The sequence below is a fragment of the Podarcis bocagei genome, assembly GCF_964188305.1.
Source record: "Podarcis bocagei genome assembly, chromosome: 16".
Lineage (NCBI taxonomy): Eukaryota > Metazoa > Chordata > Lepidosauria > Squamata > Lacertidae > Podarcis > Podarcis bocagei.
The window spans coordinates 16551471-16575674 of NC_138142.1; the positions used below are offsets into that span (position 1 = coordinate 16551471).

Below are 24204 nucleotides of genomic sequence, written 5' to 3' on the forward strand. Positions count from 1 at the left end.
CACTGTGTAGGGAGTGCCTTATTAGTTTCTGTTAAACGTCAAGTGTGTTTAAAATTTACTTTGCTCTGAGTATAATATCACCCCAATGCTATTCAAAGCATAACTGAATAAAAACTTAGCACAAAACACTATTTCATCACTGGAAAAATCTTTACATTGTAGGTGTTTAGCTGACATTTGTCAAGGCAGAAAAGGAAGCCTACTGCTTGGCCCTAAGAAAGCTATTCTTGAGAAATGTCTATTTTAAACGCCCCCAGACATAAATCAAAGAACTACACCCATTACACGAGAGCTATTCATTCTTACAGGAAGGGCACTTTGAAAGGAAAAGTTTATAGGCAGAACAAGTTGACCAGCACCAGGAAATGGAGAAGTAAACAGTGAACATATAATCCTTGTTTCTTCAACACAAAAAGGGCTTTTTCAACATTGCCTTACCTTTTGTTATGGACATTATTAAAATACTGCCCTGATAACACTGAAAGTAAATGGAAGAGCTACACAAGTAGTTATAGGCCAGCTATCCCAACCCCTGTACAACAAAGGAATTCCAGAGGGAGTATATCCCTTCCTCTGCCCGAAGGCCTCTGATAACATCACCACCCACTCATAGGCATTGGTGTCATTCTTGAACCATTCTTCAGCCACAGAATTGTTAAGATAAATGGATTAGTTGATTCTGCTATTGGTAAATTGCTATTTAGCGAGTTGCGGTGAGTTACTTTATGCGGGTGGCGCTGTGGTTTAAACCACTGAGCCTCTTGGGCTTGCCGATCCGAAGGTCGGTGGTTCAAATCCCCATGGCAGAGTGAGCTCCCCTTGCTCTGTCCCAGCTCCTGCCAACCTAGCAGTTCGAAAGCACACCAACGCAAGTAGATAAATAGGTACCGTTACAGTGGGAAGGTAAACAGCGTTTCTGTGCGCTCTGGTTTCTGTCATGGTGTCCTGTTGCGCCACAAGCGGTTTAGTCATGCTGGCCACATGACCCAGAAAGCTGTCTGTGGACAAAGCCCAGCTCCCTCGGCCTGAAAGCGAGAAGAGCACCGCAACCCCATAGTCACCTTTGACTAATCGCCCAGGGGTCCTTTACCTTTTACCTTTACTGTATTATGTACTTGATGGACTGTGTGTTTTTATGGAGTCTACTTGATCTTATCCTATCTGATACTGTTGTAAACTGTCCTGTGGCTTGAGCACAGATGTATAAAAATAATCTAAACAAATAACCAAAATCTACCTTCCCATAACTTAGGTCGTTAGCTCTAGCTTTGATATCTGTGGCAGCAGAGAACAAATTGCTGTCCTCTCCCAGCAAGCTTTGTTCTTGAGTCTTGACAAATCCGCACAGGCTCCTACACTTTCCTGCAGTTATCAAGTGCAGTTCCACTAGCGTGCAAGGGACATCTCAACAAATGCAGGCACCAGTCCATCATTCACTTCCTCCTGAAGTTAGTTAGGATGCCCAGACAGATCTTAGCAATGCATAATTGGCCAGCTGACTCTGCCACAATCAAGAAGTGGAGAACAGCAGTTTTATGGGGTTTTTTGTTTTGTCCTACATTGGAGGCCAAACTCTCAGAAACAGAAAAATAATAGAACAGTACCTGGAATGTACTATTTTAGGCTCTCTCTCATCCTCTTCCTCCCTCTTTTTTCCCCGCACACCATACTGACAACCAGATGTTCGGAAGGCAGCTAGTGAATGCTCCTAAAATCTACTTGATTACAAATACATGGGATGGGCCCGTTTTTAGCTTTACTTACTGTTTTGCTTTGGAAATAATTCCTCCTGCTCCTAAGGTGGCTTTCATAACAATAAAACATTTCTTTGCTTTTTTATTATACAAGCGCTAATTAAGTATTGATTTTAGCATATTCAAGCGCTATACCCTTATCTGCAAAGACTGCGGCCTTTATGACTTCTATGCACCTGTTACCCAAACAATTATTCCACTGTGACCATATGGTAGTATAATTTCTTGTGGTTCTCCTTTTTTAAAGTCAGTCTGGCCCTCCCTGTCTCACCTCTGCCCAGTGTAGCTCAGTGCAAACTGGCATAAAGTAAAAGGAAACAGATCAGGTGAGCATGGAAAGAAGGAAATTGAAATAATACATAGCCCTAATTAACAGTATGTTATTGAGCTTTTATGCTTTGCATCTTCCTTTTGCAGGAGCGGGGGTAAGGTAATGAAGGACATTAGGCCCTCTATATGAACAATACTTTGCTGTACTCAAAAGAAAAGGAGCTCATGTGTCAAAAGAGCCTCTTCTACGCTCTCTTATTCAGTGTGCTTTTCTTTTCTTTTTAACCTCAGGAGAACTCTGGGGGAGCTTTAGTGAAATAATGTTAACAGAGAAAAAACACCTACCTTGCACTGGGATTTCTGCATAACTTGGCCTTTTGTCTGACAGAGTTGTGAGGGGCTTGGAAGCAGATATTGGTCCACTTATGGAATGCCTCTGAAGGAAAACAAGAACTATTATTGGTGAGATATTAAGACAAGCAAAACCCACACAGAAGCACTATTGTGATCCCTGGACGTAGGTTCAAATTCAGCACAGCCAGCAATGTGGACTATTTTTTTCATCAGGTTTACACCCTGAGTAAACTAAGTACAACCAACAGTGTTTAATCTTTAAAACATGAATCAGAATTTATATTAAAAAAAATCAGTATAGACAACAGTACTAGAGTCTGCAGTTCCCTGCTTATAAAATGTGACTTGGTGGCCTACTTCGCAGGTCTGGTGAGAGAGCAGGTGGGCATTTTAATGAATGTTAGTTACAGAATAATAATAAACTATTAACTATAATCATAGTCCTCATGTCTGAACTGCTGGTCTAAGTACTCTCAACTGGCTTGAAGGCTAAATGACATAACAGTTGTAGGGAACAAGAACTTGAACTAGGGACACGCTGGAGCTCACTGGCCAGATTCAAATGCAACATTCCCAGGTCTTACAAACCATGGTTTTGTGGATTGGGAACAAGCAAGAGCATGAATGTTCTTTCCTCTTCCATTCTCTTCTCACACTCAGTTGCAGCAGTGACTTCCTGGTTTGTTAAACCTGCTTCCTTGTGCTGCTTTAAACTGTTTAGGCACTCTCTACAAACAAAGACTGTCCACCATGATCAAACCAATTTGTAGGAAGTGCTTAAGTCTCAGTTTGCAGGTTCAGATATCTGTGACTAAACAAACTAAGTGGCTTAAAGAGAGGACAGGGGAATGGGTGGAAGACTATTCAAATTCACTGCCACTCCAAACCATATGTCAGAGATTTGGAAACCTTACATCTGAATCTGGCCACCAGGTCAACTGTGCTAGTCACTTTCTCAGTGTAACCTGCCTTTAATGGTTGTTGAGGATCAAAAAGAGGAGAAAATCCATGTATGTCACTCTGAAGTTTGTGAAGGTCAGGATGCAATTATGAATGACAAATTTAATGCACAATTTTTACTGCAAAACCTTCTCTTGATTTTGCATCATGCTAGCACCATTACAAATTCCAATACAGTTGTACCTTGGACATCAAACAGAATCCATTCCAGAAGTCAGTTTGACTTCCAAAATGCTTGGAAACCAAAGTGCAGCTTCTGATTGGCTGCAGGAAGCTCCTATAGCCTATCAGAAGCCGTGGAAGCCCCGCTGGACATTCAGCTTCCAAAAATAGTTCCCAAACTGGAACAGTCATTTCCGGGTATGCGGCGTTCGGGAGCCAAAACATTTAAGAACTAAGCTGTTTGAAAACCAAGGTATGACTGTACATCAGTCTTCACAGTCTCTTCCAGTTAGTAAACACACATTTACCTGCATTGGAGATACTGCTGCTGCAGGAGGGGTTTTAAGAGGACTTGGGCTCAGGGGGGTACGAGGCATTGTAGCTGCAGCTGGACTAGGAACTACCAAAAACAACAAAATAAACAGGGGGTAAGTATGGTTGGTTTCAAGTATTTCTAAGCAGACTTTCAAGAGCAGTGCTATTCCAAGGCAGCTTACATTAATAGCAAGCAAGTTCCTTTAAAAAACAGGAAAAATTCAATTAACACTAAAACATCTAGTTTAAATATCCCAATAGAAAAAGGAAAGGAAAGGAAAATCAATTAAGAGCAACAGTTTTGCATCTTTTTCACTTATGGCACAAGATTGCAGAGTAAGACATCTTCTCATCTGAAGTGAGTGACCCAAGTGTGACTGGCAGCTATTTACCAATTTCACATATCCTAGATTTTGGCCATGTCCTCCTGTAGCGAGGCCTGCACAATCTGGCCAAGTTCTGTTTTCATAACATGCAAAGAACACAAAGATATAAGAGAAGTAACCTATGCAGCTTGCCCAAAAAGCAGTTTCCTTATCTAAAGCTAAAATGTGCCCTTTTTTGTAAACAGATGACTTATAAGCCCAGATGAATTTTTATATCTGAACATTATTTAAGTGCCACAGAAGCATAACAATGAAATACATAGATTCAACTATAATAACAACAGTTAGTTTTTGAAGACAGACCATTGTGGACTAAGATGAAGCAACTTAAAAGAAGGTTGAAAACTTAGATAAATAAGGATTGCCATATATTCAAAGCCCCAGAACAACAAGAAACTTTTAAAACTCGGGTGCATGGTTTTGGGCTTGCAAAACTGAAGCACATATTATCCAATACATTTCCACATGTATCGTCACCCGGCTGGAGCTCCCTCGAAAAAAATGTGCTACATTCTACTGAGGTATGCATGGAGTGCTTGTTCTGTTCAAAATTTTGAGCTAACAGAACCAATGGTGGTGCTTCCAAACAAAATTGCACAAAGTTTATGCAGGTACAAAAAAACAAATTACCTTGTGAGGCACTGTCAAAGGATTTGATGAGAGTTTTTACAGTGGGCGTTGGCTCTGAAGAAGTGGATGACCTGCGACTCAAACCCATTCCTTGCCTCAGAGCTGCTAAGTCTCTTTCAACAGCATTCATGTAATTGTAAACGCGGCCACGTTCCTCTTCTTGCCTGAATATCAGGGGAAGGCAGTTGTCAAGATACTATGAAATGATCTGGCATGGGTTCAGTGCTCTGACCGCCAGCACAAGGGCTGCTGTGCTAACACAAGGGTGAGAATAACGGTTGTGCAATATGAAATCCAGTACAAAAGTTGCTCTAGCAGAAGTTTGTATTTGCAATGTGCTACACAACCAGTCACAAGAACCATGCCAGCTTCCTGTGCCTTCTCTTGCACAAGCCAATCCTCTAGTGCAAGCACACTGCTAAGGAACTTGAATTCCTCCCTCTATACTGTGCTTAAGCAACGGACTCATTCATGAGGACATGTCTGAAGGGCATCTGCTACACTGGGAAACCTATTTGGAGTGGGTCAAATCTTCCAACAGGCTACAAAGCCAGAGAGCAAGTTTGAAACTGAAAGTCATTTGAGAAAGAGTTTCATTACAGTGGTACCTCAGGTTACATATGCTTCAGGTTACAGACTCAGCTAACCCAGAAATAGTACCTCGGGTTAAGAACTTTGCTACAGGATGAGAACAGAAATCGTGCTCCGGCGGCAGTAGGAGGCCCTTTTAGCTAAAGTGGTGCTTCAGGTTAAGAACAGTTTCAGGTTAAGTACAGACCTCCGGAACGAATTAAGTACTTAACCCGAGGTACCACTGTACAGTGGTACCCCGCAAGACGAATGCCTCGCAAGACGGAAAACCCGCAACACGAAAGGGTTTTCTGTTTTGGAGGCGCTTCGCAAGACAAATTTCCCTATGGGCTTGCTTCGCAAGACGAAAGCCCATAGGGAAATCTCCGGGGACCTGTTTTAAATTGCTGGCGGTCGGGAGCAAAGACTTTCGCCCACAGCCGGCCTTCAGAAGAGGTCCTGGACCTCTTCTGAAGGCCGGCGGGGGGCAAAAGTCTTTGCCCCCCCCCTGCCTTCCCGGGACAGCGGAGACTTCTCCGCTGCCCTGGGCGATCTTAAAATGCTGGCGGGCGGGAGCGAAGCGTTCGCTGCCGACCCCCAGCATTTTAAAATCTCCCCGGGACAGCAGAGAAGTCTCTGCTGTCCCGGGCGATCTTAAAATGCTGGGGGTCGGCAGCGAACGCTTCGCTCCCGACCCCCAGCATTTAAAATCTTTGGGCGAGTGTCTGCAAGCCTCGCGCGCCCGGCAGGAGGTCCCGCCGGGTGCGCGAGGCTTGGGGCGGCAGCCTGTCACCCGAAGCACGGGGAGCCCTTCGGTGAGCTCCCCTTGCTTTGGGCGAGTGTCTGCAAGCCTCGCGCGCCCGGCAGGAGGTCCCGCCGGGTGCGCGAGGCTTGGGGCGGCAGCTGTCACCCGAAGCACGGGGAGCCCTTGGGAGAGCTCCCCTGCTTTGGGCGAGTGTCTGCAAGCCTCGCGCGCCCGGCAGGAGGTCCCGCCGGGTGCGCGAGGCTTGGGGCGGCAGCCTGTCGCCCGAAGCACGGGGAGCCCTTCGGAGAGCTCCCCTTGCTTTGGGCGAGTGTCTGCAAGCCTCGCGCGCCCGGCAGGAGGTCCCGCCGGGTGCGCGAGGCTTGGGGCGGCAGCCTGTCACCCGAAGCACGGGGAGCCCTTCGGAGAGCTCCCCTTGCTTTGGGCGAGTGTCTGCAAGCCTCGCGCGCCCGGCAGGAGGTCCTGCCGGGTGCGCGAGGCTTGGGGCGGCAGCCTGTCACCCGAAGCACGGGGAGCCCTTCGGAGAGCTCCCCTTGCTTTGGGCGAGTGTCTGCAAGCCTCGCGCGCCCGGCAGGAGGTCCCGCCGGGTGCGCGAGGCTTGGGGCGGCAGCCTGTCACCCGAAGCACGGGGAGCCCTTCGGAGAGCTCCCCTTGCTTTGGGCGAGTGTCTGCAAGCCTCGCGCGCCCGGCAGGAGGTCCCGCCGGTGCGCGAGGCTTGGGGCGGCAGCCTATCGCCCGAAGCACGGGGAGCCCTTCGGAGGGCTCCCCTTGCTTTGGGCGAGTGTCTGCAAGCCTCGCGCGCCCGGCAGGAGGTCCTGCCGGGTGCGCGAGGCTTGGGGCGGCAGCCTGTCGCCCGAAGCACGGGGAGCCCTTCGGAGAGCTCCCCTTGCTTTGGGCGAGAAGTCTCTGCTGCCCCGGGCGATCTTAAAATGCTGGCGGGCGGGAGCGAAGCGTTTGCTCCCGCCCCCCAGCATTTTAAAATCTCCCCGGGACAGCAGAGACTTCGCTCCCGCCCGCCAGCATTTTAAAATCGCCCCGGGACAGCAGGGGCTTTTAAAATGCTGGCGGTCGGCAGCAAAGCCCTCCTGTCCCCGGAGCTTGCGGGGCGGGAGGTGGGAAGAAGTGCTTTTTTCCCACCGCCAGCCTTCAGAACAGCCTTCTGAAGGCTGGCAGTGGGAAGAAAAGCCCTTGTCCCCCCCCCCCAGCCTTCAGAAGAGGTCGGGGGACAGACTGTCCCCGGACCTGGTCTGAAGGCGGTTTCCCTAGGAACGCATTAATTGATTTTCAATGCATTCCTATGGGAAACCGTGCATCGCAAGACGAAAAACTCGTAAGAAGAAAAAAGTTGCGGAACGAATTAATTTCGTCTTGCAAGGCACCACTGTATTACGTTTGGAGAAAGGGGAGATGGGGAAGGGCATCAATTGTATTTATATAGTAAGGATTTTTATGCCTTGAGTTGAAATTACCTGGGGCAGCAGAGCTGAAGGGAGGCACTCTCTAATCTTGGCCATTGGCCAGGAAACCACAGGCACTGAGAAGCTGCTACCCTGGCCTCCCAGGCAGTGCATAAGGGGGAGACTAACATGGCCCCATCCATCAGCCAGTGAAGATGCAGCTGCTTTCCTCTTTCCCCCCTGCCTTGCCACAAATTCATTTGGACTAGAGGGACTGCACTTAGGAAATTGAATGTACTCATGCTAACTAAACAGAAGACCCTTGAAACTAAGACCCTATAATGTGTGTTTCTGTACCTCACTCTGCCAAGTGAGACATTAGGGTACATACTAAAGCAAGATGGAACCTTTACCTGAGGTAGAGACGCTGCTCACTGGAATTAATTAAGCTGCCTGCCACTTTGCTCCATACTGAAGTGTTTCACTAGAGGTAAGGCGGGCACTCATAAAAGGCACCATGTCCCACTATTTAGAAGAGCTGTGGCACAGAGCTTGCCCCTGTAACCCTATTGGAACCTGCCAGTCTTCTCTGAGAGTTTTTTCTTTGGCAGTGGTGAGAATGGAGTTGCCATTTTTCTAAATCTCCAAGAGCCATGTGCAGAAGTTTTAAAGATTTTAAAAGTGCAGTCTAAGGGCAAATATAGGGACGCGGGTGGCGCGGTGGGTTAAACCACAGAGCCTAGGACTTGCCGATCAAAAGGTCGGCAGTTCGAATCCCCGCGACGGGGTGGACTCCTGTTGCTCGGTCCCTGCTCCTGCCAACCTAGCAGTTCAAAAGCATGTCAAAGTGCAAGTAGATAAATAAGTACCGCTCTGGCGGGAAGGTAAACGGCATTTCCGTGCGCTGCTCTGGTTTGCCAGAAGTGGCTTAGTCATGCTGGCCACATGACCCGGAAGGCTCCCTCGGCCAATAAAGCGAGATGAGTGCCACAACCCCAGAGTCGGTCACGACTGGACCTAATGGTCAGGGGTCCCCTTACCCTTTACCTTTAAGGGCAAATATCTGTTGTCCTTTTTCCTACGTGTAGAGTGGCTTGTGTGTTTTACACACTTATAAACAAATATTTTTGTTGACAGGAACATTTTACTATACAGTTTCTTGCTGAATAACTTTCAGAGATTAAATAAAGTAATTTTAGGAAAATATAATGAATGAACCCAAAATGTCATTCACATACTTGCGTGATTTTATTTCCTCCAACTCTTTTGTGAGTTTTTCGTTCTTCTCTTGAGCTTCATGCAGCCTGCGCTTTAGGTCTCCAATCTCCTCTTGAGCTTCAGATTTTATATCGTTTGCTATGACCACAGCCGTCTGCAAATCAGCTTGGAACTGCCGCCATTCCGCAGACTCCTCCTGAAAATGGAGCAGAAAAAGAAATTTACAGCTTTGGAAGGCCATGATATGTGGGATATAAACAGTTTAAATAAAATATAATTAGCAGCAATGGAGTCCAAAGGCACTGCTATAACACACCCGATGCACCTCCACCCCAAACCATGATATATTGAACTGGCTTATATACCCTGAGCCGTCTGTGAAGAGTCTTGATCTCTCTTTCCATATCATGCTTTTGGTCTTGAAGCTTTTTAACAGTATCTGGCAAAACAAAACCAAATATATCAGGTGGAAATTTTTAAAAAGTTATTTACCGGCAAACACTTCACCAAAGCCCAAAGGAATTTTTTACTGCCTTTAATGTATTCAAAGGGAAGTTCAACGAATTGGTTCTAGAACTCTAGGTTTCTCTCCTACATTTCACAGCTATTAATTATAAAAACAAAAACAAAAAACAAGCATGGACCGCATAATATGAAGTATGTATGAATTGGAAAAAATGCCAACGACGAGAGGGTTTTCCTATGAAAAAAATAATGCCACTAACACTTTCTTACTATTATCTGTACTGTCCATAAAAAAGCACTACCAACAGAATCTTATTAATGGCTACTCAAAAGTAAATCCCACTGAGTCCAATGGTTCTTACTCCCAGGTGAATTTCCTTTGCTTGTGCTTTCAATAGAAAAAAAGTATCTCCACCTTCCCCACCACAGTGCTTTCTTTTTTGAATGTTATCAATCACTAGAAACAATTACTAGACCCAAGCAAATTATTTAAGGGAGATGCACTGCAGAGTCAATGCTGCCTTGCAGCTGCATCAGGTTGCCTTTTTCAAATACAGTGAAACCTGTCACATTAAAAATGCCTCTGTAGCCTTGTATTAGCTACACAAAAAGTATGCAATTTGACCATGACCAACATCCGATTTAGTATTTGACTGGCTGTGTACCAGGATTAGTTTTCATTTATATCTTCATTGCTTGAATCACAGAATCATAGAATTGTAAAGTTGGAAGGGACCCTGAGGGTCAATTAGTCCAATCCCATGTAATGCAGGAATCTCAATTAAAGAATCCATGACAGATAGCCATCCAATCTCTGCTTAAAGATTCCCAATGAAAGAGAGTCCACAACCTCCTGATCGAGTCTGTTCCATTGTTGAACAGCTCTTGCTGTCAGAAAGCACTTCCTGATGTTCAGTTGCAATCTCTTGTCTTGTAACTTGAAGCCATTGGTTTGAGTCCTACCCTGCAATGCAGGAGCAGAAGAAAACAAACTTGCTCCATGTGACAGCCCTTTGGATATTTGAAGATTTGAGATATCTGAAGATTTGAGAACTGTGTGATTATAGTAGAAATACTGATGAAGCTAAATACAGGTGATACAAGTAGGACCACCTTGCAATGCTCCATGTCCTCATGTGGAGTGCTCTTCTCAGCTACATCCTCTTTACTGAAAATGATACTGCACTTCATTCTACACACAGAGAGATTTTCTGTGCACCTCACTTTACTCAACATCCCTGGCCGCTAAGCATGCTCAGTCCTCACTGGGGCATTTGGGGTATTTCCCACACCCCCTCAGGATTGTTCTTAAAAGGTTTTTGAACTTACACAAGCCTCTTAATACCGGATGCACTTTCAAGAAGGAATCTGATATGAGCACACAGAATTTCTGAAAGGTATATCGCTGATGCTTGGGAAAACATTCCTTCCACAGAACTGCATATGAACAGGCAAGTTGCAAAAATGCAAGGTAGTAGAAACATAAACCATAATAAATTATGCAGTTCAGTTCAGTCTCTTCATAGATCATTATGCTGGCAGTGTTTTTCTCAAACCATCAACACAAGTCTCAAGTTATCCTAGTGAACCCCCACAAGCCCTTGATGAATCTTAAATTGGTATGTGATTCCAAGCAGTATTTTCTTAAATTGTGTGCCAGAGGCAGTAATGCTTCTGAATACTGGTTGCTGGAAGCCACAGGAGGGGGAAGAGTGCTCTGGTGCTCAAGTCTTGCCTGCGAGCTTCCCATTGAGGCAACAGGTGAAAGAAGGACGTTGGACCACATGGACCACTGGCCTGACCCAACACAGCAATCCTTACAACAAGCAACTTGCTTGCAACACACACCAGGTTCAACTTCAGTTATGCTATGAGCACATTAAATCTGAAAGGGATAATACTTAGGGTTGCATTTCACATTGCGTTATTAATGTGTGCTGCACCATTATACATATTAAAAGCATGTAAAGTGCATGATTAATAATATATTGCATATGCTGCAGCCCTGGTAATTAGGTAATATATAAATATAATGCTGATTTTGAAGATTAAAGAACACAGCTAATCACAAGGAGAAAATATAATTTAAGATTTGCTTTACAAATAGTGGAGAATTGTTTAAAACTTGACATGGTTTGTTAAACGTTCAGGATTCCAAGAATATATGTGTCAGCTTTGAAAACCCAAGTACGCCATCTAGTGTACTGTTGAATGAAAAAGCGAAGGCCCAATTTTGATAATAAGTCTCTTCTGCTCCATTGCTGTACATGAAGATAGAGCTCACACATTCTTGTTCCATCAGACATCCAAGCAGAAATGTTTCAATGTGCCAAAGGTTGTATATGGCACTATGTGCTTAGGCCAGAACAAACATGGGAACCTCTGTGCAGTCTGGGCTACTCATGTATACACTATTAAAATAAATTCCCAGCTAATATCCTTTGACAGGGGTGCACTCGCTTTTCCCTACTACTTGTGGAAGAGAGACGGGGAAGTATCTAATCTACACCACTGAGCTTCCACTGATAAAAAATCTTAGGGCACCAAAGCCTAGAGTTAAAAAGCAACCACACAACTCCAGTGCATGGCAAATCACAACCACCAAATTTATTCTGCCCTTACAGAACTTAGTAGTTTCTTTATTGTATGTCATACCAGAAGTTAGTAGTTTCTTTACTATATGCCATACCCTTTTGCCACCTTTTTTTTTGGGGGGGGGGGGAGGATGAGAATGTGCATCTCTATCTCCCTTCCAAGCAGGGGGCAGAGAGAGAAACAAGACACCAAGGAGTGGTGGGAGCAAATGTGCCCTCTCCCCCAATATTTCCTGCATGGAAGTTTAATCATCTCCAGATTCACTAACAAAATGACCATAGTTTGCATTTTCTGTTTTCTGTTCTCCAATGTTTTCCAGGGCACAAACTGTGCTAGTAGTCCCACAAGGTGTCATCCTTCTGCCTTTTCCATAACTACAGGATACAAGCAGCCACTTGATACAGCTTTCGGTTTCTTCCTGGATTACTGACTTCATTTCAAATGAAGTGCTTGTCTACATTATGCGTTTACAGAGAACCAGCAAAGGATCACCCAAATTAGCAGTTGTTCTGCAGTCTTCCCACTGAAAACACAGGAGAATCAGAGTTAAGCAGAAATTGCAGCTTCATAGGTCAAGCTGTGCTCCTTTGAAAATCAATTGTTGGGGGGGCGAGGATACAAAGTCCTGTTGCATGAGTAGAATACTGAGTGGGGCTCTTGATATCACTGCTTGTGCCAAATCTACAGGGAACAAGGCACCTCACCTCCAAATGCCGCACCAATCACATTTGTTTTCCCAAAGAAATAAGACGGGTCAAAGTGTAAAAGCAGGTCCCATGCTTATTTCATGAAAGCACTGAAGTTGAAACCCTGTTGTGTAATTGCCCTTATATGGCCTTGCTGTAAGCAGCACTCCTGAAAGCAGAGCTTTGAGAAGGGGAAAGAAAATGAGCCAATCCACCGTTTCATCTTATTTATTGGAAATATTTTTATATTCTGTAAAAAGATTCCAGTGCAGTTTACAGTTGTTGCTTTTCATGCCAATTATATAAAAACAATAAAATGCTTAAACAATCAGTAAAACAGTTCAACAAGTTAAAAGGTCTGTGTGAACAATTGTTGCTGGTTTCTTTAATCTGTTATCTAACAGCAAGCAGTGTGGCCAGGGGAGCTTTCTTGAAGAGGGGCATCACAGGACACCCCCCCCCCAAGAAAAAACCTGTCTCCCTTATTGACACTCACTTCATATCCAGTAAGGGTGGTACTGAGAGAAGGGCCTTAGATGGCACAAGCTGGTTGATAAGGGAGCAGCTGTTTCTGGGCCTCAAGTCATTAGTGGTTTTATTGAAGCAAGTACTGGCCCTGGAAATAAGGCTTGGAAGCAAACAGGCAATCAAATGATGAGGTATGGTCTAAAACAGCTGCCTCTGTTAAAACCCTGTTTGTATCCTGCACTTATCCTAGTTTTCAAATCATTTTCTGGAATTCAATCAGGGGACTATCATAATTACAATGGCCAGATTATTCCTCTTCAGAAATTGTGGCTGGCAAAAGAGATGTAAGGCTTGAGGATGTGGACAAGATGCTTGGATCAGTCAGGGCGACCACTTGTGCTCTGGATCCTTGCCCTTCTTGGTACTAGTAGTAGGGAGGGAACAGCTGGTTGGGCCAGGGAGGTGATAAATGCCTCTTTGCGGGAAGGGGTGGTCTCTGCCTGCTTGAAGGAGGCAGTGGTAAAACCACTCCTTAAGAAACCCTCCCTGGATTTGTAAAATCTAAGTAATTACTGGTGAGCTGCCAATCTCCCTTTGTTGAACAAGGTTCTTGAGTAGGAGTTGTGAACCAGATTCAGGCATTTTGAGAAGAAACCGATTTTCTAGATCCATTTCAATCAGGATACAAGCCTGGCTTTGACACAGAAACTGCTTTGGTTGCCCTATATGATGACTTGGGAGACAGACAGGGGAAATGTGTCCCAATTCATTCTCCTCTCAGCAGCTTTCAAAACCATTGTCCATGATATCCTTCTGGAGAGGCTGTCTGAGTTAGGGGTGGGTGGCACTGCTTCACAGTGCTTCCGATCACACATGGATGGTTGTTTCCAGAAAGTGATGCTTGGGGAGGGCTGTTCAACCCAGTGGGGTCTGAGCTGAGTAACATCAGCATTTCACTGACATGCTACTCCACATCTCCAGGCAACACTGAACACTTGGGTCTCATAGAAATGTTGAACAGCACAGTGGACAAAGTGGACTCTTTTGAGACTGCATGATGGCACAGATGCCAAGCAGATTAAAGATAAAATCAAAGTCTTCTGGATAAAGGCTAGTTACTCCCTGAGCATTGCATCTGAAAAGAAAGGAGGACTATGTATTTTGATATAAACGTGTATATAAAACTGTGTTCATAGAGTCATAGAACTATAGAGTTGGAAGGGACCCCAAGGAACATCCCGTCCAATGCAGAAATCACAACTAAAGAATCCTTTTATTTGTTTGATATTAAAGTTCTTCCAACAGGGAAAATTTCATCAGCAGCACCTGACTGGAACATACAAAACATATCTATGTCATTTTAAACTGTGATATTAATGCTGTATTCTTAGTTTTAGATTTTGATTTATGTGGAAATTGTTTTCCATTTGTTGTGTAATTTTTTTAATGTGGTTTATTTATTGTTTATGACTTTTGTAATTATGTAAATCTTGTCATGTTGTAAGCCGCCTTGAGCATTGTTTTTAACTGTGGAAAGGCGGCATACAAATAAAATGATGATGATGATGATGATGAATGCTTTTCCAAGTTTAAGAAAACAGCATATGGAAGGGGCAGCTCTCTGTGTGATGGCTCCACCATCCTTCTGGGAAAAGTGGAATGTGGGAAGCCTATTGCCTGTGTGGTTAGGAGCTTTCAGCTGTCACATCTCTGGCTGTCTTTGAAATCCAGATGACAAAAGTCGAGATGAAGGGAAAGAGGCCAAAGCCACCAATTTGCTCCTTCGGACCTCAGCAAACAGCACCATCCTTTGGGAACTGCAGTGCATGACACAAATTATGCTTAATTTCCCCCTCTCTTCATGATTGATGTTTTTTACTCAGCTGTAAGCTATTTTGATGCATTTTTTAAAAAAAAACATAGGTAGAAACTACAACCAAAAAGTGTAACTGAAACAAAAACTACTTACTCTCCAGGTCAGATATAATGAGATTGTCGTGGAGTTTTACCGCTCGATGCTGCTCTACTTCATCTTCCAATTCAAATATGGTTTCCTTCATATCACTCCTTTCTGTTTCTTTTTCATCCAGATCAGTCCGAAGTTTTTCCAAGGTAATATTCAGGTCCTCAATTTGTTTTTTTGCTTCTTCTTGGAAAGCTCTATATTCATCTTCTATCTGGTTAAAAAACACACACATCATGCACACAAACTCTCATTTTACTTCTGTGAATGCCTTTCCCAAATAACACAATTCACAGAAACCCACTCAAGTAGCTTTGAGCAGGACTGGTCTGTGTTTCGGGCCAGGGGCTTAAGTCCAGCTCAGAATCCTGCTTCCTCATGCTGGGCCCTTTTTCTCCCTCCCTCTCTCATAATATTAGGACCCAATGGGTCATCTTGTTAAAATGAACGGCAGAAGATTCAAGGCAGACAAAAGGAAGTACTTATTCACAAAGTGCACAATTAATCTGCAGAATCTGCTGCCCTAAGGTGTGATGATGGCCCTCATCCTGGAATGCTACAAAGGGGAATTAGACAAATGTATGGATGATAATGCTATCACAATGCCATTGTTGTCATGTTGGCTACAGTGAAGGCTGTTTATCTAGATTTCATTTCAATCTACATACTTCAACAGTCTCAGTTGCCCTGAGTGATAACCCTGATTGGGAGGAGGAGGAATGTGACTTAGTTCTTCTGGACCTCTCAGCAGCTTTTACTCCCAATGACCATGCTACTCTTCTGGAGCACTGTGTTATGGTGGCTCTGCTTCTATCTGCAGGACCACTACCAGAGAACAGCATGGCCCCCCTTGGCACTTGTGTTGTGGAGACCTGCAGTGTTCCATCTCACCTTCCAGCTCTTTAACATCTATATGAAGACAATTGGGAAAAGTCATCAAGGAATTTGAAGCCTGCTCTGGTAGCTTCCTGACTAAACTACAGCAATATGCTGTATGTGGGGCTGCCCTTGAAGATAGCTCAGGAGCTGCAGGTGGTGCAGGACACAGCTGCCAGGCCTCTGAGAAACCTATTACACTGATCTTAAAGAACTGAACCAGCTGCTTTATTTCAACTGAGTCCAATTTAAGGTTCTGATATTTAAAACCCTACACTTGAAAGAACTTGAAGGAATGTCTCTCCCAATATTTGATAACCAGGTATTAAGATTGATAGAGTAGCCCTATTCAAGATAGCATCTATGATTGGGGCACACTATGCAGTGACCTGCAATAGTGCCTTCTGCCTTGTGGTACCCTGGCTGTGGAACTTCCATCCATTACAAGTATGATTTGACAATCTATTGACTGCTATGCACCTTCAAGGTCTCTTTGGCATGAAAAGGAAGAAAAAAAAGAAAAGTAATATAATGGATATGCTACCCTCCAGGATCAGCAGGAGGACATGCCTCCGGACACCAGTTGCTGGAGAACAACTGTGGAAGAGAGCTATTGCCCTCATGCTCTGCTATTAGGCGTCCCAGAGGATGCATCAGGTTGGCTGTGGGAAACAGGATGCTGAACTAGAACAGCCTCCTTGGGTTCAATCCAGCTGCAAGGCTTTGCTAAAATCCTTATGATACCACAAGATGGACAAGTAGCAAAGAAACTCAATCAGGAAAGGTTTAAATAAACCAACTCTGACATTTGGCAGTGCCAAGTAATCTATTATAATGTTAATCAGTAAGGATGCATTAGTGCATGGAGTTAAGGCTTCATACTAGCTTAAGAAACCTCACAGCTGTAAAACTTGAGCTGTATCTGAATCTACGAACAGTCAACTGTCTTGTGAATTATGAAAAATGAAGTGACAAATCAGCATAAAACTACCCTCAATGCTGTGTATCAACCAGTCTGCTCATACCAACAATCAACCCCACCCTCACTGCAGATATAAGGGCAAACTAAACATCCAGCATGCAACAGTTTCATGCTACAGAAAACACAGCCCAGGAGTCATGAATTCAATTCTAAGCACAGGATTTAAGTTTATTAACAGGAATAAAACTAAAAGACTCATGAAAGTAACCATGCAGTCAACATGATCTGGCTAATGTCTAAATCAGCTGCTTGAATTGTCCCCCCACCCCCGCCCTCCCACATGCCTTCACATACTCCCCCAAAGGCTGCAGAGAACACAAGGAGATTTGGAATGTTCTCTTCTTTAATTACATTTTTTAAACATTACCTTTGCAATGGCGTCTTGCAGGCGGTTGGCATCGTTACGCGTATGAGCGAGCTCCTCTTGCAGGCTGCTGGCTAACGTCTCTGCTTTCTCCTTGTCAAGCCTGACACTTTCTAGCAAGTCTTGTATGTCCGATTTGTCACCAGAATTGTGTATGGAATACAGCTCAGCAACTTTCTGCTTCTCATGCTCTAGCTGGGCTTTCAGCCGGTTCATCTCGATCTGGTCACTGGCGACTGTGGCTTTGTACTCATCCAAAGTGGCTGCTAGAGCGGTCTTGCTTTTCTGTTCCGACTCAATAATTCGTTCCATATGGTGATTCCGTTCCTTTAGCGCCCCGATCATCTCCTGAGCTTCCTTGTTATCTTGTTCTGCCATCTTCAAAGTGTTGCTCAGATGCTGCTGGACGCCAAGGAGTTGTTCTCTTTCAAAACGTGCATTCTCTGCAAGGTCCATGTAGCGTTGCTCCAACTCCATGTAGCGCCCACTTTTCATGTCTTCATCAATAACATAAGATATATGATGCTCGTCTAAAAGGGAGCGAAAGTACTCAATCTGCCGGCTAAAATGTTCCAACTTATCACTCTGCTGGCACAAAGACTCCATAAGAATAACCTTTTCTTCACCAAGCCTTTCGTTCTCACTGTTCAACTCTTGTGTAATCTGCTGCAAGTCTGCAAGTTCCTGTAGAGTGGCTTGAAGTTCCTCAGCTGTGCTATGATGGTTCTCTTCCATCTGGTGTATCCGCTCCGTCAAGCAAGCCACAGATACTTCACTGGCATTGCCACTGCTCCCTTTCCTTGACCTTTCTATGCTTGGCACACCCTCAGACTCTGAAGAGGATGGAGCGTCCAAGGCATCATCACTTGAAGTGAGCGGCTGATAAACTTCACTGCACTCACTGTCCAAGTTATCCATGGAGTTACTGTGCTGATTGTCCATCAAGGTGTTCTCGTCATGACTCAGAAGATCTTCCATTGAACCAGGGGCAGAACCTTCTACTGAGGAAGTGAGGGTACCCCCACCATCACTATGGCTTCCAGCTGTCATTTCTGGGCTCAAAGACTGGTAGCCAAACAGCTTTTCAGAGTTGTCCAGCCTTTGCTCCAGAGAAAACCCCAATGCGTTTAGCCTGTCCTTCAACATCCGATTCTCATTTTTCAACTGGTTGAGCTCCTCCCGGATGGCAGTGTTCTGTTCTTGCAACTGCAATAATGTGGACTCAACGTCAGTTGGCTGGTGGACAACGATGGTTTCTTTCTCCTCAGATTTCTCAACTCCCTCAAACTGATCTTCATTTAGGCCAAGCTGAGCACGCATTTCTCTGAGCTCATTCCTCAGGTGTAAGATCTCTACATCTTTTGTTTTGGCCAAAGTCAAAAGATCTTTTACTTTTGCTTCCAGAACAGATTTGTCACTGATCTGATTGTCTGATTTAGACTTGCTCATGCGAATATCAGAGTCTGGGTTAGCACGGCTACGGGAGCGTTTTGCAAGGACTGTATCATTGCTTGTCTGCCCTGCTAGTGGCAATTTTTTGCTTTGGGTCAGCCGCGAACGGTCACGAATTCTTTCTCGAGAAGAGTTGGATTCCTTATTCCCAGCCGAAGTGCTACGCTTTGCTGCAGAAGTTGTACCTGTATTGTTTTAAAAGGTTAGAAAAAATATTAAGCTGGCAAGGAACGATGTGATTTTATACAAGTCAAGAGGTATCCAGGATCACATGACAATGAAGTCTCATCTACATACTTGGAAATCAATTAGTAACAGACATGTATATACATTCCATAACAGAGGCAGTGAAACAGGGATCCAAAAATGTACTTCTAAGGTAATTTAATTTCACTTAATAGATTACAAACTTGGCTAGTTTTAACTAAGGTTTGGCCTCCCTTAACCATGGTTTGTTTGACCACCCTACTCCAGGCACTCATCAAGCTATAAAGGCACAAGCAACTGGAAACAAAACCAACTTTGGGGAAACAAGCCATGGTTTGTTGGACTGTCTGTGGGACAATTCATGGTAAAACAAACCATGGTTCGACAAATGGGGTTGTCGTCTAAAGGGCAGAGAGAACATCTTCAAGGCCAAATGCTTCTTTACCTGTAACAGACTTGGATTTATTGTCCAGGTTGTTCATGGTGGTCCCTGCAGTGGAAGGCGCTGTCGAAGTGCAAGTGCTCTTTTTTCCCTTGACACCGTTGCTCATAGTAACCCCTCCAGCCATCCCAGCTAAAAGATCATCATTGCTCTTTGTCTGGATAAAATTTCAAGGGTGGTTTGACAGAAGGTACAAAGGTTAGAAGCAACTCAAAATTAAGTCACTGTAAAAAAAAAGACTAGTTTCATATATAAAGCTAGTAATAAATTCACATTTAAAACTAGTAATAAATTCACATTTAATACATGATGAATCCATGTATTTAAAAGGGGAGAAAATAGTTTTATTTTTTGCATAGGCACAATATAAAGTTTAATTGTTAAAAATACTCCAAAACTTTCATTTTTAAGAAAGCAGAATATGGATTACTCCTATACAGCAACAATTCTGACTCATCCTTGGCAACACCTGCCCCCATGATTGCATGGCAAAGCTTGAGTGCAAATGAGCAATTCATGAAAAGCAGCATCAATTTTTGACACCCTGGTACCACTTTCTCCAGCTACTGTGAGAATGGGAATTGCTGCTGAATGTATCCACGAACAAAAGATTCCCAAAGCAGCTTCTGTTATCCGAGCATGAGCCTTAGGGCAGCCTGGAATGACTGCGTGTAAGACAAACCAGGAACAAATTCCTTTCCAATGTCTGAAAGAAGTAGGAATGCCTGTGAACCAAAGGTGTCTTACAAACTCTGAAGGACCAAGTACACTGCCTGGGGTTACTCCTTGATGTGGCATTACTACGGGATTCCGACGCTAACTGCTGTATCAAGGAATCAATTTTATCCAGCCTATTTTGACAAGGTATTGCCTATTCTTCATGGACCACCCACCTCTGGCAACTGGACACCAAGCCTTGTTCAGAGTCCAGTCATTAATAGAGGTGGGACTGGTTGAGACATGGTGCAGGGCCTTCTCTGCAGTAGCTCGGTTATATATATATAATCATCGGTTATATTACAGTAGTACCTCGGGTTACATACACTTCAGGTTACAGACGCTTCAGGTTACAGACTCCGCTAACCCAGAAATAGTAACTCGGGTTAAGAACTTTGCTTCAGGATGAGAACAGAAATCATGCTCCAGCGGTGCAGCGGCAGCAGGAGGCCCCATTAGCTAAAGTAGTATCTCAGGTTAAGAACAGTTTCAGGTTAAGAATGGACCTCCGGAACCAATTAAGTATGTAACCAGAGGTACCACTGTATTACTACTACTACTACTACTATTATTAAACTTACAAATAAAAATAATAACAGCTAAAAACATGGAAAAATAATTAAAAACTATTAAACATTGATATAATTAAAACTTTACATATACATAAAAATATTCTGAATTCATGGAATAAGTATCAAATTCAGTATTCAATTTGGTCAATATTACATATGAGGTGTTGTTCTGCAATGTTTTGGTTGTGGTTCATGCTTATTTTAATGCCACAGTTGGTTTGCAATGTTTGTGTCAGGTTTTATTTTTAAATGCCATGTTTCTGACTCTGGAAGAAGACATTTTGTCACTAAAAATGTTTTTCATTGGAGACGTTTAAACCAATTCCACTATAAGCACAATTTTTCATTCTTACACGTGTAATTATGTTTCTTCAGGCACTGCAATCTTTATTATTGCAACCCTTTATCGGCAAGAAGAGGTTTAAGAAAATCTTTGGTTTTGCATTACCAGCAGTTGAGAACACTCACATCTAATCTATTCAGAAAGGCCTCATGATGTTTAAGTACTCAAAAAATTAATGGTTCACAAAGATACAATAGAGCAAATTGCACATCCTTTGATAATTTCTTATTGTGGTTTATCTGGCATAACCAAGAACTTGTGCCAGCAAGACCATACAGGTTGAAACTTCCTGCCAGTTTGCATTTCTACCACACCTAGTAAAAAGGTATGTTAAGTCGATTAATTATAGACATGCTATGTAGGTAACAACTGTGCATTACTGAGCCAAATAGGTCAAGTTGTAAAAACTCGAGCATGATTCAGCCTGGAAAAATCTAAACTGAAAAAAAATCAACAACATTAGTCATGCTTTGGGTTTCTAAATGCAGAAACTACTGAATGGACTAAAGAATCTTTCTCCCAGTGCTTTGTACTACAGTCTCTCCCTCCCTCCTGAGATGTACTCCTCCCCATAAGCAGACTAGTGTACAGGAATATTTTTCTGATCTAAATACTTGAAGAGTATGGTAGAAGACAACAGCTGGAAAATCAGATGGGTTGGGACACTAAGGCCTCTCTTGTTTGGGGTTTGCAGCATTTTCCTTCTGCCGTACATAAACACAGTATTTTTCCCTACCTTGCCCACAGACTGCCTCTAGTCTAGTCTAGATTACCACCTCCACAGCCAGCAGAACAGGTTCCTTCAGTCAAGAGCAAACACTACTATTCTACTAAGCGTAAGAAACATCACAGGGCTTTTTCAACACACAGGAAAGGCAGAACTGGCTGAAATGTAATGTAAATAGAATCAGTAAGCAAAAGAGAGGTTTTTTCACACCGCGGTGGGACTTATTAAAATCATTTTTGCACCACTGGTTCATAATTTTCTATGAGATGATGCAAAGTCTGGTAATTAGGACTTCCTTAAGAGCAACAGATTCCCATCTGTCAAGAAAACACAAGCTCAAATGAGGAAATGTGGAATGATTACTTTGACAGTGGGAAGTATTCTGCCTACTGAATAATTATTCTTCTTTTAAAGAGTCAAACATCACACCTTAACTATGGTTGGTATAATGCCTGAATTGTCAGTCTTCCAATTATCACAACTGGATTTGTGTTAAATCCAGCAAACCAAAATCAGAAACAATGACTTGAAATGGACACCAAATACTGGTGTCCCTTCTCTCTGCCCCTCCCCCTATTTTGCTATAGCATCTGAATGTATAAATCCTCCTACAGTGGGAACACCTAATTGGATTGTCATCCTTCAGCTATCATAATGACAAAGAGCAAAAATGAATCACCTGTTGATGTAACTTCAAACCAAATTATGATCTTAGAAAGAAACTATTTAAACTGACTCTTAAGAGGAAAATATTCTGATGACCATAACTGGCTGATCTAAAAAAAAAAGGGGGGGGGTTATTACTTTCTCAGTAATGCATCATTATCCTTATGTGAGGCAGATGGAAAGTGTTATATCAACATTGCAAAGATTCAAGTCAGGTCCTGAGCAGAGGGATACTAATGATACAACATCAGTTCATGTTCACCCCTGCGCTTTTGCAGTAGGCAACGTATTTAATATATTTATAACCTGCCTTATCATACATGGTTACAGCCAAACAACAAAACATATGTTAAAACAGTGAAACGCTGTGCAGTATTCAAAAAGCATCAGGGAGGTTAAAAGTAAGGCCTGGGAAAAGAAAGCTACCTTTCACCTGCACCTGAAACTGCTAAAAGTAGGTGTCAGGCAGCTAGCCCTGAGGAGGGCATTCAAAGGCTGGGATGCCATTAGCTTTGAACCTATGTGCAACATGCTCCTTTTTCATGGGTGTCTGTCAGAGTGGAAAGAGTGAGAAACAGATAAGCAGTCTTACTTATTCGTGTGACAACATATGCAAGAAAACATATTGCCACCATCCTAAAACTTAACACAACTGGACAAAGTCTTTTCACTCTTTTCACTCTTTTATTCTAGTAGTAGGCTTCTCACTCAAATTAAGGCAACACTAACATAACAACATGAGCATAACGTGGGTATTCAGGTGTCATCAGCTGACAGCAATAATTTCCTGATCTGTCTGTTTCTGTTCACAAGTCTTGGGAAATAGTCTAGGTTCTAGTTTTGGTCGCACACCTTCACATTCCTTAACTCAGGACAACAGAGAATGGTATGATATGAAAAGAAGAGACTTGTACAGAACTCAACAACATCCTGATTATGCTTTTTAAGTTATTTATAATGTAATATAAAGTAGTATCTGAGCCTTGAATTGTCAAAAAGATCTCAGAGTACTGCAGCTGCATTTTGACTTGGCTCTAGAACTGTGCTGGGTCAGTCTTGAACACAAGCACACGTTGCAACATTTGGATCCCATGCCTCCAGTCTCCGCCCGCCCCACCGTTTTGCTCTACATTACCTAGCAGCTCAATTACTTAAGTCTAAATAAAGAAAACTAACAAGAAAATACCTTCAATAATGATGATGCTGTCCCAGTTTTTGAAAGTTTTGTGACCGCAGATACTGTGGAACTGTTTTCTGGTTTGACTTTTTCCACCGTTTGTATTTTATTTATCCCAGGCACCTTGGGCATTGAACCAACGCTCCGGCTAGCTTTCTTCATTCTTGGCTACCTGTTTGATATGCATTTACAAACAAATCTAGAAACAGAAAAGAATTGTAATAACATTAAGGACAAATACAATCTCTAACAGCATGTTTCATACTGTTTCAAAGTTGCCTTTGCCAACCTGATGCCCTCCAGATGTTTTGGACTACAATTCCCATCAGCCCCTGCCAGCCCCAGTGAGGAGGTTTAACAGCCACAACATTACAAGAGAAGGACCTTGTCAATGCCCACTGTCAAGATAAAACTTTTGCTTCATTAACAGTTTATAAACTGAGGTTGTCAGCACAACTATCTTTGCATAATTTTCCAATAACACTTGCAATAACTTGAAGGATGCAATTAGCTCAAAATGAGCAATTATTTTGTACTTTTTCAACTAGAAACTGTAGTTTATTCATTGGGAATAAAGCATGGACAGGACAAGTCTGAAGGTATTTCATTTACAGTAGTGAGAATAGAATGAAAACCAAGGATTAATAATAAAATGGTACTTAAATGGTAGGCAGTTCTTCAATTAAGCGGCCATAACATAATTTAATGCATAAGATATATTTA

At 43.2% G+C, this 24204-nt stretch overlaps 1 protein-coding gene across 1 annotated transcript in view; it reads right to left on the reverse strand.

The window, feature by feature from the left end:
- Positions 1 to 24204, reverse strand: part of SPECC1L (sperm antigen with calponin homology and coiled-coil domains 1 like) — a 52921-nt gene that overhangs the window by 20096 nt on the left and 8621 nt on the right. Inside the window, exons 2-10 of the mRNA XM_081174735.1 lie at positions 23491 to 23680; positions 19283 to 19436; positions 17182 to 18815; positions 14963 to 15170; positions 9145 to 9218; positions 8800 to 8975; positions 4832 to 4995; positions 3809 to 3900; positions 2370 to 2460 (exon numbers count right to left, since the gene is read on the reverse strand). Coding sequence (XP_081030861.1) covers positions 2370 to 2460; positions 3809 to 3900; positions 4832 to 4995; positions 8800 to 8975; positions 9145 to 9218; positions 14963 to 15170; positions 17182 to 18815; positions 19283 to 19436; positions 23491 to 23643 — 2746 coding nt within the window. The 5' untranslated portion in view covers positions 23644 to 23680. The remainder of the gene's footprint in view (positions 1 to 2369; positions 2461 to 3808; positions 3901 to 4831; positions 4996 to 8799; positions 8976 to 9144; positions 9219 to 14962; positions 15171 to 17181; positions 18816 to 19282; positions 19437 to 23490; positions 23681 to 24204) is intronic.